General features: G+C 32.2%; 1 protein-coding gene across 1 annotated transcript in view; it reads left to right on the top strand.

Moving 5' to 3' along the window:
- The window catches only part of LOC129226220 (period circadian protein-like), a 56,212-nt gene that overhangs the window by 11,607 nt on the left and 29,158 nt on the right, over positions 1-15,447 (top strand). Inside the window, exons 3-8 of the mRNA XM_054860819.1 lie at positions 4,681-4,772; positions 5,657-5,743; positions 7,121-7,232; positions 10,964-11,006; positions 11,124-11,299; positions 12,776-12,854. Coding sequence (XP_054716794.1) covers positions 4,681-4,772; positions 5,657-5,743; positions 7,121-7,232; positions 10,964-11,006; positions 11,124-11,299; positions 12,776-12,854 — 589 coding nt within the window. The remainder of the gene's footprint in view (positions 1-4,680; positions 4,773-5,656; positions 5,744-7,120; positions 7,233-10,963; positions 11,007-11,123; positions 11,300-12,775; positions 12,855-15,447) is intronic.

Raw genomic sequence — 15,447 nt, 5'->3', positions numbered from 1 at the left:
ATACGGGCCTGGTATAATTTCTAACCATTATCACTAAGCAATTATTTGAGTTTGCAGACAATTTTACATTTTATGTAAGTCTGCTCTAAAAGTGGGAGAGAAAAAACATGCTAGGAGCATGGGAGCCCCCATGTAGGGTAGCAAGTTTGGACGCCCCCTCCCCCCTTAGAAAGGAGAACTTCCTTGCTTTTAGTACTATTTTCTTTGCAAAAATGGAAAACCATTTCTTTTCCAGCCATCAATGAATAAGTTATTAAAAATGTCAAATTTTAATATCTCTAATCTGTACTGAAATCGGTTTCCATGGGGATAATATCCTGCTAAACCATGGAGAAAAATATTTGAGGCCCCCCCCCCCTTCTCCGTTAAAATTTTGTATATGGGCACCCATTGGCTAGGAGATCGCGCTTTTTACATTATTCCACTGAACATGGAGTTTTTTTCATAGATTCACTGTGTCTATAATGTTATTCAGCTTGGTAAGACCTCATGTAGAGTTTACTGTTTATATTTTTGTCCCTCAAAAACACTACTGCTGTGTTGCTAATGTACCTGATTCGTAAAACATGGTAGCCATATTTGACTTTTGGTCACCATTTACAAAATCTTATATAAATAAAAACTGAGCATATGTATCTATGTATGTATGTCCAAGCTTCTTCTCCCGAGCACCAGTGAACTGACCATTGAACCAGGTAGGGTTGGATTTGTAATTTTCCCGTCTTCATGTTTGGCTATTAAACATAATCCTCCGATAAAAATTAGCAATGATATCAATTAAAAACTATTAATTATGAAGCTTAGATTTCGACATAAAATCCCTATTTTTCAAAGGCTTTCCTCCATTCAAATTATTATCCAGTGCTTCATCTCAATTTTCCGCAACAATGCTTTCATTAAAATTTATAGCGTGAAGAAAATTGAGAAAAAAAAACTGTTGCCATTTTTTTCTCGAACATGAACAAATAAAATTCTGAGTTTAGGCTTTTCCTGGAATTGAAGAATTTAAAATGTTTCCTTTTTGGTTATTTTTCCGCAATCTGTCGCATAATTTTACTGTTTTTTATTTTATTATTATTTTTTTTGTTCAGGCCTTATTGTTTAACGTATATCACTTGACATAACTTTTATTTTCGAGGTGGGACCGTGCAAAGTCGGGCGATTCAGCTAGTATATATATATATTTAGTGCAAAAAAAAAAAAAAAAACCTTAACGGAGTTTGTTACGAATTACATTGCCAATGTGGAGTTGACTGATGCACTGAGCTTCTCAGGATTGGAATGTGTTGTTGTTGCACGATATTCAATATGAATTTTCATAAATAAAGAAGCACATGGTCGTCATTTTTAGTGACTAAGACTTGATTTTTTGGTAGACATTTTCCTTTAAGTAGTCGGCTGTTGGCGACTGCTAATCTTGAGCTTTATTATTGTGTATAGAGCTTTATAATTGTATCTCAAGCAGAGGAGTGCTCTATTTTTTTTTTTTTTTTAAATGTTAAAATAGAAGATATTAATGGACTTCACATTTTTGCAAGTAAGGCAGAATCAGTTCGTTGTTTTAAACTATTCAAATCATTAATTATAACCCTTTAAGATACAATTTCTTTGTTTAAGACCACCATTTTCCCCCCAGCCATGTCTGCATGTCAGTTGGCCGAAGAAAAAATTTCAAAACTGGTCACCCACCCCCCCCCCCCCCAAAAAAAAAAAAAAAAAATTCCCATGCCGCAAAAGATTAACTTGAAATCAGGAAACATTACTACTTTAATAGGACTCAGGTTGGAATAGTTTGTTGGCAGAGTCAATACCTGCAGTGGCATAAAATTTTACAAGGCCTGTGGTCATCATTGGGGGTTAGGTAAAATGATGAGGATTGGCTCAGTTGGGCTCAGACATTTGCCTGTCATCACTTTTGTATTCAGGGGTCGATCCAGGTTTTATTTTTTGGGTCCCCATTTTGTGAAAAGGCAAAATATTTTTGTGAAATTTCGTTATTTTTGTGAAAAAGCAAAATATTTTTGTGAATTTTCCTAATTTTTGTAAAAAAGACCTTCTTGTGATTTTTTTCTTGGAAAAGATTATATTAAAGCATTTTTAGCTGTCGTATCGTTATAGAAAAGCCCTAGACAGGTTTCAGGGGTGATTGCAAGTTCTTGAAGAATACCTGAAAGCTGTCAAGAGAAAATGCGCTGGGGGAGGGGGGGAAGTGAGACCCTTAACATTTTATTCGTAATTTGACACATACATTACATTTATTGCTTTTTACAAATATACATATGCAAGGCACACTTTCTTAAGGTGAAAGTCTCACAACAGATTTCTTGTTTGCCCCTCTCAAATACTTTAAGAGCAATGAAAATTGCACATGCTGGTGAACGTAATGATAACTCCTAATAAATACAGTATGAACAGACTCAAAGATATCACATATTTCTTAACACAGAAGTGAAATACTCATTAAAGATTCCATGTATGTGTTTGAAAAACTTAAAAGTAATTAAAACCCAAAATAATACTGCACCAGCATTCAGCGTTTAATTTTTTGACTTTTGACGTTCTTACAGAGTAGGTATTTCGTTTAAAACTTTGCAATTTAATGATGTTAATAAATATATAAGAAATTTTATTTGTTTGCCTCTTAACAAGGTACAGTAAACATAAAAAATGCGAAAAATTCGTTTACCATGGCTGATGTAAGGAAATTAAGATCTTCAAAACAAATAAAAATATAAAAACAGCATGTAAAATAATTTTATTTTAAGTAAAGTTATTTTAGAATTGTATTTTGAAACTCAACACAAATTAATACTAAATATATATTGCGTAATCAAAGTAAAATTTAAGATTTTCCTGAAAACAAGCTACCAATCACAAGTGTCCCTCTGCCGTCCCCCCTCTGACGCTCTCAAGCAAAAAGATAAGATGGGGGAAGGTGGAAGAGGCTCCCGCGTAGATGCGTACACATTTGCGGTTAGAAAATATTGTGAAAAGGCTGCCTTTTTATAAATTTTTGTGAAGGGGCTGCTTTTACGACGCGGAATTTTGTGAATGGGGCCGCTTCTGCAACGCGGAATTTTGTGAATGGGGGCCGCTTTTGCCATGCGGAATTTTGTGAAGGGGCCGCAAAGCGGCCCCAATTTGGCGCTGGATCGACCCCTGGTATTATTATTATTGAATTCTATAAATGTCTTTAGTTAATGTTATGTTTTCTTTTGGTTACATTTACTTATTTTTATTGCTATTTATTTCTTTTAACATTGAAATTTATGAATTTTAAATTTTTTTAGAAATTTTATTCGGCAAATTCTTACAGTTAAGTATTTGTATTTTTATCTTTTTAGAAGCATGTTGCATTCATTTCTAAATTATTTGCATGTAAAAAAAGAAATGTATTCAAAAACCTAGACCACACCTAGCTTTTTGTCAACGAGTCATTAAAAATTAATAAAATAATAATATAACTATAATGCTGTTATCTCAAACACTATAGGGATGTATTGTAAGTGAAGTGAATTGTTAGGAGAGTAAAAATGGAATTTTTTTGCTGTCAAATTAAGATAGCTGGTATCATAATTTGTCATTGCTATTGATGTTGTTGATGATAATCATTAGCCATCGGCAAAAGTAGCTCTTCCATTCTAAGAGAAGAAGAATTTTGGTACTTGACTATTGTAGGTCATATTCAATCGTTGTTCAATTTTACTGTTAATTGTGATAGGTCCGTAGAAAATATTATCTTGAATTTATCCTGCTCTAATGAGAGAACTGTATTTCTGTGAGGACCACTATTAACAGGACTGCAGAGGGGGACTGTTCTTTTATTAGATGATATGTCATAAGGATATGTTGTTGTGAAAAAAGATAGACAACTGGTCATTTATCAGTTTCATCAAACTGACTTTAGCTGTTGAAAAAACGACAAAGGAATGGGTAAATAGAGTGCTTTTTATCTACTTTTTAACTAACACAATACTGCATTGAAACATTAGGTCACCTTTTAGAAGATTTATGTCAGGGTTTCTAGTAAATGTTTTTGCTCCTCTGAAAAGAGTAGAAAACTTTTATGAGCAGATCAGAAAAGTATAGAATGTGTCATGTCTAGTTTACTGTCTGGGTGTCTTGACTGATAAAATTTACAATAGATTCTTGTGAAATACTCATTTTTATTATGTGGGTTGTTCAGTCTCAGTCATAAAATCTGTGAATCATGTTTTGCACTTACTAAATCAGTTTCTTTTGCTTGATATTGGAATAAAAAAAGGAGAATAGTTATAAATTCTGAAGAAAATGCTTTGTTTGCTCAATGCTTGAGTTGCAAGTTTTGCTCAACACTTGCCCAAGGAATCTGCAATCCAAATTCTGTGTTGATATTTTGCCAATAATTTTGATTCAAAATTGAAGAAATATTTTCTCTAATTGCAGTCTTTCACAGTAATGGGTAAAAATTATTCAGAGTTTTATCTCCAGACAAAGTCGGGTTTTTGGGAAATGCTTTATTAGTTTGTTGAAGTTTTCTTGTCATGGTGACTAGTGGTGACCTCTAAGTTTTAACATCTAATTCTCGCAGTGACTGTTTATCTTTTACAAAACTTTATATACATTCTTCGTACCTTAGAGTATTTGTATTGAATTATTCTTAATTTTTTATCAGTGACTTATTTTGATATTCCCTTATAGATTCTGAAGCTATATGGGATAAAGACAAGAAAGGATTGGTGACGAGTTTGTCCTTGAAACAACTGAAAAATGAGACAGATACTCTGAGAGAAGTATGTACATATTGTACATCAGTATTATTTGTTGCATTTTTCCTGGCAGAAGAATTCTCAGTAATAATACTTTGAGCTAGAATAGGAACAAAAAATGTTTGCTCTAATCATATTAGAAAAGATATGCTTGTTCAAAAATCAAGAGAGGTATAGCAATACTATTCATGGGGCTACCAAATGTGTAAATTTAGGGGGGGGGGGGGCTGCAACATGTTTTAGGTTTTAAGGCTTTTATTTCAACTTGTTGTTTTTTTAACTATTTCCTACTATAACTTCTAATTTCTTTCTTACCTAATTCCAATGAGGATTTTTCATATTTTTTGTTCTCTTTATAATAAGTATTTTTAGAGAATATTATCCTTATTCTTAACAGAGATTTAAAACAATATTGTCCTGATTTTAATGTTGGATATATTTTGAAATAAGTTGTAGCACTTAGGAACTGCTGCCTACTCCAGTGTAAAGGGGAACCATATTTCCATTTTCATTAGAAGACAAATATGCTATCTGAAATACTACATTGTTACAATTCTGAAAGTAATTTCAGTGCATAGTTTAATGTCTTCATTCATTAATGGTTTTGTTGATTTGTTTTGATATTTATGCACACATTTTATCTTAAAACGTCGCAGTTTCAAAATTCTGCTGTTAGAATGCAGGCTTGGTGCTTTAACAGTTCATAAAAATGACCAACTTTTTGAAATTGATGGATAGAATTGTTACTCACATGTGAACTTGTTTTCCGAAAATCAAAAATGATTATAATTTTGCATGATTTAAAAAAATTCCATTCAACCCATATCTTTAAATGCAACCTATGAAACTGCAGTAAAACATGAGAATTTATTAGTCCTGAAACTAATTTTCTTTTCAACTTCCTTTAGGATGGATTTATTTTTGTTGTCTCCCTGCGTGATGGATCGTGTTTATACACGTCCAAAGCAATCTCTCTGTATTTGGGCTATCCGAAGGTAAGCTTAAAATATATTTAAAGTGAATTAAATACTTAAACTGTTGATGTCCTTGCTGTTAATGAGTTATTCCCCAGGTTTATACACATACAGTAACCGCTCTTTATATTGCGTAATGTATCCAAAACCGCTGTATAGCCAAGGTTAGGAAAAGTATTTACTCATTTGACGTACAAATAAATGATATGTATGCCTATAAAAAAAAATTTTGTGATCAGATTAAAAGAACTTCCTCAATACAAACTACAGAAAATAAAATATTTTACAATTACGTTCCCAAGAGAGAAAAGCTAGGTTCGTTGATTTAAATCGGCTTGATTTAAATCACAATTAAAATCATGATTTAAATCAAGTGATTTAAAAAAAAAACCATTGATTTAAATCAATTGATTTGAATTAAGTGATTTTTTTAACAAAATCATTAATTAAAATCAGTTTACTTTCTTTTTATAAATTAATTTTGCATTTTTAGAATGTATTGCTCTAAATTTAACTACAGTGCATTATACTATCTTAACTTTAACAGGCATAATTACATAGATCCCTCTTTCTGTGTGTGTAACAGATTTTCCCTCTTGCAATATTGCTTTTACTCAGATTACTGTGTAGAACAAAATAAATATTTGCATTTTTTCTTATTCACCATGACTGCTATAGTTAAGAAAAGTAATTGTTCAACATATTATTTTACACTAAAAAGTACATAATAATGGAACTAAGCAAAAAAAAAAAAGCATCTTATCTAAGCATTATAACGTATTTATAAATATTAAAAATTTATTGAATAGTTAGAGAACTTATCTTAATTTTAAAAGCAAGTTGAATGGATTCATCTATTGTATGAAATATATTATGTTTATACATGTAAAGTAATCGATATCTACAAATTTTTGAACATTAAAAAAAATCTGATTTAAGAAAAAAAAATCCGATTTAAAATTTAAAAAATCCAACTTATTTGATTTTTTTTTTAAATTAAAAAAAAATCACAAACCCTGGAGAAAAGTAAGTTTAAAATATTTCTATTGTCTATTGATGAAGTTAGAAACTGAACTTGAAGATTAAACTAACAAATAGCTGGAAGAACAGCATTGTCCTGCACAAAAATTAACGAATTAATTGCGTATGCATATTTTAGTGCTCCAAGGAACTTTGTTCATACGAAATTTTGTGCATTTATGGCATAAGAGGTTCAAATATTTTTTTACACAATTTTTATTTGTTACTATATTTTTTCTTTCAGTTTGCATACCCACAAGGATTTTCTTAAAAATATTACATATTAAATTTTTTACATAAAAACTCTTTTGAAGTTTTATCCGCAATTCCATAAACATGCATTCATCATGGTAAATTGTTTGTTTTTGTTTTTTAAAGGATATGTGGATTGGCCAATGTGTTATGAATTTCATCTACCACAAGGATCATATTACATTTGCGAACTACCTAACCCAAGGACTTAATGCATGTTTCATGCAAGTGAAGAGAGGTAATAATATTTCTTTGCTTTGATTCTGTATGAGTACAGTAAAACTCCCGATTATCCACGGAATAGGGCAGCACTGTAACCGGGGATAAGCGAAAACCGCGGATAATCCGAATAATATTTAAAAACCATACAGTAGATCCTCGTTTTACGTGGGATTTATTTTCCACGGAAATGCCACGTAAATTGAAACCGCATAAATTGAGACCTAATACTATTGTTGAAATAGGGATTTGATTCTGTAATAGCAAAATTCTTCAATCTAGTGATGACTAATTGTATAATTAGTTTAATGTGTTTATATCGACATTTATGCTCAACATGTATGAAGAAAACATAAATTAATTTCTTGTCCTGTTTATAAAGAGGAGCTGGCTATGATAGTCTTTTGGCAGTCACTAAGAATTTTTCTCTGTAATTCTTTGCAGAGCATTAACGCATCCATGACCACTTGTGTCATTTCTATGATAGAATCTTCCTTCACTAACAAACAGAGGTGATTGTGTTCCTGTATTTTACCGAATTTCCGGTATTTTCAGACGTATTTCCGGTATTTTTATGTCCGAAAATACCGGAATTATGTTTTTTTTTTGTTATGCTTTTACCTCCCTACCTCCGCAATTTTTTAAAATTATATAATACTCATCAAATATACCTGCAAGAGCCTTAAGATGGACACCTATCTCTTAAGATGGACAAATATATGTCAAGATAATTTGTATAACACCAGCTCAAAAGTAACTTTGTAACCCATTAAAAATTTAATCACATGTACACACAATATTTTGACTCAGAGCTATTTAATACTATGGCAAAGGTGCACTTAAGTAATAAGGGTCAAAGATTCCCCCCCCCCCCCCCGTCTCGCTTTGAAACTTTCAGGTATCTTTTGCTGAACTCACAATCACCCCTGTAACAAATCACAAAGATCATTTCTATTGTCTATGAATGGCACAAAAATTTCAGTGAACGTTTTTGGTTGTGTGTCACCGACATTGGTATCCTCGTTGGTTTTGGCCTCCTTTGTCACTTCTAAAAGCTCTTCTTCCAGTGAGTTCTGAACTGTGTGAGTTTAATAACTTTACTTCTGGAAAGAGCTCTGGAACCAATCCTAAAAATGACTCCAATGGCCCAAGCTCGATTATTAGCACGTCAAAATGCCGAAATGCAGTTGATTACGCTTAATCTGCAGTCTTTAGGAGCTTAGCTTTTGAAAGAGGGGAAAATTTTATCTGTTTGCATTGCCGCATCCGCGTAAAACCGAAACTCATCCGCATAAAATAAAATAAAGGTGTCAAATTTTAAACCGTGTATAATCGGAACCGCGTGAAATAAACCCATATAAAATGGATGTCTACTGTACTTAGTGTATGCAATAGATTAAAAATATTAATGACACTCGCACATTCATTCAAATTATAACTAAAAACATTGCTACATTACATCTACTGACATTGAATGTAAAAAATATACATGTCAAATCTAAAATTAAACAACATCACAATCATAACTTTAAAAAAATATATACCCGCAGATAATCCGACCGCCGATAATTGGGAGTTAAATTTGGTTTAAATTCAAATTCTAACTTAAAGATTTTGATTTTAATGTTTCCAAATTGTTTTTAAATGTGCAACATTCTTGGTTTACTTGAATGTTTCTCTACAAATCTTTTGAATTTAGTGGAATGTGTGTAAGGATGATAGATATTTATTTAAATGTATCTTAAATTTTAAACATTTGAATCAAACAGCAAAATATTCGATTCATATATAAACTGCATGAAAATCAATAATTATAATGTTGGTAAACTTTATGTTTTGAAAGTTGAAAGAATTCCTTTTTCCAAATTTTCAGGTACTTTTCGGAATTGGCACTTAGGGCATTCTAAATCTTGGCTATTATTTTTCATTTTATTTATATTCTGCTATGTTTGGTCAAAGTTGCATGGAAGCTGTTTCATAACACACCGTACATTATTTTATACATAAACTTTTATAATCAACAAGACCAAATTTTCTATTAAAATGAAAAAGAAAAAAAAAATCTGCCATTGAAAGCAATTAAGACATCAAAAAGGAAAATCATCCATCAAATAAAAAATAAGTCATCGAGTAACATGAAAAGTGTCATCAAAATTACCCACTAACATGGACGCCCATATAGGGGGGCAAGTGGGGGCTTGAGCCCCCCCCCCCCTTAGAAATTTTAACTTCTTTACTTTTTTCTTTGCCTAAATCTAAAAACATTTCTTCTTCAGACATTAATGAATAAGTTTTTAAAAATGTAAATTTTTATTGACTCTAATCTGCCCTGAAATCGGTTTCCACGAGAAAAATATCCTGCTAAATCATTGGGAAAAAATCTGAGCCCCCCCCCCTCCCCATTACAGTTTTGCAAATGGGCGCCCTTGCCCACTAACTGAATAAATCATTGAAAGCTCCATTAAAGTGTAAAATATTCATCCAAATAAATGTACCAAGTCGTTAAAAAACAATCCAAGTTCCATGAAAATGCAAAATTAAGGCATTGGGAGTAAACATGTTGGTCAGGCAAATATTATTTTCTGTTTTCAAAAAGGGAGAGGGGAACAAAGAAAAAAACGAGCTGATGTGTACATGACATGACTTCCTTTTACCCCAATTTTCAGGGGCGTAGCTAAGGGGGGGGTTTGGGGACAAACCCCCCCCCCCCCCCCGAAAAGTTAGTCTCAAAAAAAAGAGAAAAAGAAGAGAGAAGAGAAAGAAAAAAAAGGAAGAAAAGGAAAAAATTCCAAGCGATTATACATACATATATATATATATAAAATATATATATATATATATATAATATATATACATTAATAATATATATATATATATATATATATATATATATATATATATATATATATATATACATTAATAATATATATTTATATATATATATATATATATATATATATATATGTAAAAGAAGTAACCCCCCCCCCCCCGAAAGTCGGGTCTAGCTACGCCACTGCCAATTTTAATGTCATTTCCACTTTACTGGAAATTTTAATGTGATTCAGTAGTTTACTCTCTAAATATCACCAACAGTGGCCAAATGGAAACAAAAAAAAATCGCCAAATTAGTCGCCAAGTTGGCGTCAGAACTTGGCGACAAAAAGACTGCGGATATATCGCCAATTGTCCGCGAAATTATAACACCACTTGAGTTTACATCGAAATTAACAATGATTTCCCCCCAAAAGGGGCAAAAGACCTCTTTAGTAACACCCAAATGCAACCAAAAGAGGAGGTGCACAACTAGACCCCACTAGAAGTCTATGTACGAAATTTCAACTTTCTAGGGCATACCATTCTTGAGTTATTCGACATACATACGTACATACAAACATTATGAGAAAACTCGCTGTAATTAACTCAGGAATCGTCAAAATGGATATTTCGCTTATCTATACGTTCTTAGACACTTATCCACGTGTTGTTGAGTCCAAAAAAAAAAAAAAAAAAAACTCAACATTCATTCGGGTGTGAATAAAATGGAAATTAAGGTCAATTTTTGAGTGAAATTTTTTTTTGCGAATACAATACTCCCTTTTTTGTGAAAGGAAGTAAAAAGACCAACCCTGTTAAAATTTCTAGTTAAGCCCTTGGCTTATAAATATCTGCTTCTTTGTGTGCTCTGTGATCAAGAACTGTGTATGATCGATTTCTCTCTCCTAGAATTTTACAAACTTTGTTTTCTTTTAGAAGATGCTCATCTTTTCGTTAACACGTTTTTCTGCCGCTTGAGGTATGTCTTTCTTGTCTTAACTATCAATGACAGATTCGTTCAGTCTATTTATTTGGTTATTCATTTTTTTTTATACGTCCACTGATATATAAATGTTCCGTCTCGATGGGTTTCTAGGCTCTACCAAGGCTTGAAGTTTGGATACTCTGTAAAGGACCAGAAACAACAGTACAAACCATTCAAAATCACTTTTCATTTGAATGAGATGCTCTTGGATGATATTTGCGTCGAGAAATCAGCCGCCACGCTATGTGTCAAAGCTACTGCTACGCAAGTCACTGCTGGATATACAAGTGAGTGATTTTTTTTTTAAATCTTGAGTCATTTTATGTCATTTTAAAGAGCTTTTTGTAAGAAAACATAATTTATTCCTGCTAGAAGAAGACTTTTGATCAATGTGGTATATATTTTGATCGAAACTGTACTTAAAGTAATTATTATTTTTTTTTTGCTGAAATGCAGTACTCGTGATAAATAATTTAAACAGTGAGACGCATCAATAGATGTGATGACTGAATGCTCACGAACATTGTAATACAAGAAAATATTGCTATATTTATGCTGATGAACGTTGTGCAGTCAACAGGTTTTGGAGTCGCCCAGTTCCGATACGTTCAAACCATTTTTCAAAATAAAAATTTTGAATTGCTTTTTGTATTTGGTTAATGCTCTAACTTTTGATACTACTATTCCTTTTTTTTTTTGTTACAAAAAAGGCGTTCCTTGTAACTCCCCAAAACAAGCTTCTGCAATTATTTTCTTACAGCAGTGCTTCAATAATTTTTTCAATCATTTATGGTGCTGGTTACCTATGGGTTTTGGGGGAGGGACACTTCATGAACGAGTTTTATTCACATATTGTCACCTGAGAGCAATAGTAAGACATCTTAGCATACTTGCTAACTCTACTGTTTTTAACGGGAGACTCCCGTTTTTTGCTTCCATCTCCCGATTTCCCGTTTTTTATGATTTTCTCCCGTTTTTGCAGTTTTTCCAGTCAATCATCAAAAAGTTTCACTTTCCTCTCGGTAAATGACGCCCTTTTCTATTCTACCAATGTCAGGGAATAGGAATTTTTCCAATAACTCATTTACTAAAAAAAATTTTTTTGGAAATTTTCCACATTGCATGTTAAACGAAGCATGTGCTTTGCCGAAAATTGCAGCAGATTTCAATCCTTTCGCATCTTGAAAATATTTTAACTGTTTTGAAAGTTCTAAGTTATTTTAACATGTGCTACCCTATACCTGCTTATTTTATATTTTATTTTCATTATATATTTATTTATTTTTTCTTCGGATTTTAGTAATTAAGTTTTTGTAGCTATTTTTTTTGGTAGAGACTAGGAAATGTGCGAAACTTTAAGCAAATTCACTCTATCATTTTGTTTTTCCTTTTCAGTATATTTTTCTTGCTGTTACCAACTAGCTTACATCTGCGAAAAATCCCCATTTCACTTTCAATTTAGTATTTATGTTATTAAAAATCATAATTTAATCATTCTGTTGTGAAGATATGTCATTAGTGAATCACCTATATATCTCTAGTGGAATCTCCTGTTTTTTTTTTCTTCGAAGGTTGGCAAGTATGTCTTAGTATTATTTCTGGGATTAGATATCTTACTGTTGTTCTGAGGCAACAATATGCGAAATCGTTAATGATTGTTAAGCAATTAGAAAGCTGCCTTTTTTTTTTTTTTGAAAACATTGTGTGCCTTTTATTTCTGAATATAGTTTAAGCAATTATAATAATGTTGTTTCTCTTTTCAGCTCCAGAAGAAATCCCTGCAATGACCTCTTTTTCAACTCGTCATACAGCTTCTTGCCATTTTAGTCATGTAGATGTCAGGTGTGTGATTTTTTTTAAAAACTTTTATTTGAGTTTTAATAATCACAATAATTATATACTTTTGAAAAACAATATTAATATTCCAAAGAGCCTCTTGCAAGTTCCTCAAGTTAAATCAAGCTCAAATTCCCACATTATAAAATTTTGCATTCAGTGTCTTTTTTTATGCCAATAGAAGTACACATGGTTCAAAATTAAAAAAAAAAAAAAATTGTCAATGTTGCATACCTGCCAAGCCTTCGGGATTTCCCGGAAGTTTTACGGATTTTTATGTCTTTTTCCGTTTTTCCGGTTATGAGCAAAATCTTCCGGATCTTTCACGTTTTGTAGGAAAAAAATTGTATCTCGCCAATTTTGGCGCTAACGATTCTTTTGTGGAACGTTTTAGGCCAAGTAGCCAAGGAAAGGTTGCCATAGGGGAATGGCACGAGAAGAAGTGAGGCAAGATTATGACGTTACGGAGTGATACAGCGCATGACTTCATCGGGATCCAATCAAAGCAAGCGTCGCGCCTGGCAACTAGGGGCACAATTTCGGCGCCGATTATCTTCTCGTTCTCTCAGTTCGAGCTGTTTGTGCTTTGTTTTGTTTTTAAAATGAGTACCAAATGTTATTTCCAAACTTTTAAAGAAAGCAATAAAAGTAATATTTACTAAACGAAAGTAATTTCAATTGATATGAAATTCATAACTAATATATTGTTAAATGTAAAGAGGATAGGGGTCCTGTTTGATTTTATTTTGCGTTAAAATCTTGTGGATAAAAATAAAAAAATATTTTGGATTTTTTTTCTCGGAGGTTGGCAGGTATGATGTTGACACAGTAGAATAAGCATAACTGCGCAAATGATATTATATGCCGAGTCAATAATGTATTAGCTTAGGTCAGTGGTTGGAAAAACTACATTTTTTTTGTAGCGAACTACAACTACAACTACTTTAACACAAATGTAGTTAACTACAACTACAACTACTTTTTTCAAAATGTAGCAACTACAAACTACTTTTGAAATGTAGTCGCTACTTCGCTACTTTTCAAAAAATAAATAAATAACATACACATAATACACGCCGTTCGCGGATTGAATAAAAAAAATGTTGAGATTGATATATTGGTTCATTTGAACATGGAATATTGCTATAAATTATCTATTCTTTCTCTCCTTTACTGAAACGATTCGTCAATTCAAACATTGTATACCATTTGCAAATATTCCCTGCAAGAAAGGACTTAAATGTGGAATTAATTCAACTTTCAAATTTTTAATCCTTTTCTGACAGTAAATAGTATTTCATTCAAGAAGTGTAACTCGGCTACTTGAAATTGAGATAAATCTAGTCATAATTTGATTTAAATTTTACATAGACATACATATACATAAAATTTATTTAGATGATGAAAAGCATCATCTTTTAAACAAAAGAGAAGAACTTTAATTTTCATTATATGAGCTAATTTTAGAAGAAATTATATTTCGTAGGAATTAATTGCTTTTGAGCTTCAAGCTACGGTTCCGGACCTGGACACATCTCTTTTCTAATGCCCCTGACAAAATAAAATAACGAATTTTTCAATTTTACCGAATAATCTCAAAAACTCAGAACATTTAATAATTGACTTTTAATATGTTAATAAATGAACACCCAATCAGTAAAAAAGAAAAAAAAAAGAAATATGAAAAATACCCCAAACGGTTCTACTAATTATCCGAAACATGTAACATAACTAAAAACCATTCTTACTTTACTTCAATGTGCATTTTTTAGCAACAGTGGACTCGGGCTACAACGCAATTCGACTAACACGAAATGTCTATATAGCGAGTTTTACTCGAGAAACGAATTTTGCAGCTGACGCGAATTCCTCACCCGCTATACGAAAATTTTTGGAGCAGAAGCGCAGGGTTTATATCACCCTCTTTCTTGGGTACTAAATATTAGTTTCGTGAATGGAATTTCCCTTTGGCATCACTGAAAGCCAAAATTCCCCGCACCGTAGAGTCGAAACATCAGATTGCTAACGTACAAATCGCCGCTCCGCATTTTTTTTTTTTTTTCGAAATATTAAGTATTAAGTTGATGAAACATAATTTCACATAAGAGGGCTGTTTATCTAAAGTTAGAAATGTATCCCTCGCGTAAGTTGAGGTTCGACTGCATGTGCAAATGGCATTGATACCGAAAGCTTTTTGCTTAACGGGCAAAGTTTGCATGAAACGGAATAAATTCGTTTTTTTCTTTCTAAGCCATGCTCTACTCAAGGGGAATATTGGGAAAATGTTAAAGTTTCTATGCCAAACAAACTAATGGCGTCAAACAGATACAACGTATGGCGTCAAAATAATATATCAGAGGTCAGCTCATATTTTTCAGTGTTACGAATCTCATTGGTGCAAGTTTTACTCGCGTAATAATTGCACCAGTCAAATTCGTTTGAAAACGCGTGTTTTTTTTTTTTACTTTATTCAAAAGTGGTTTCCAGAAATCGCTACAAACTACTTTTTTTTGTAGCGAACTACTCGCTACTCTACTTTTTTTGAAAAGTAGTGCGCTACACTACAAACTACTAAAAAATGTAGCTACTACAGTAGCGT

This window comes from Uloborus diversus, chromosome 7 (genome assembly GCF_026930045.1).
Source record: "Uloborus diversus isolate 005 chromosome 7, Udiv.v.3.1, whole genome shotgun sequence".
Taxonomy (NCBI): Eukaryota; Metazoa; Arthropoda; class Arachnida; order Araneae; family Uloboridae; genus Uloborus; species Uloborus diversus.
The sequence above is the reverse complement of the archived record's forward strand: the minus strand, read 5'-3'. Positions and strand labels throughout refer to the sequence as shown.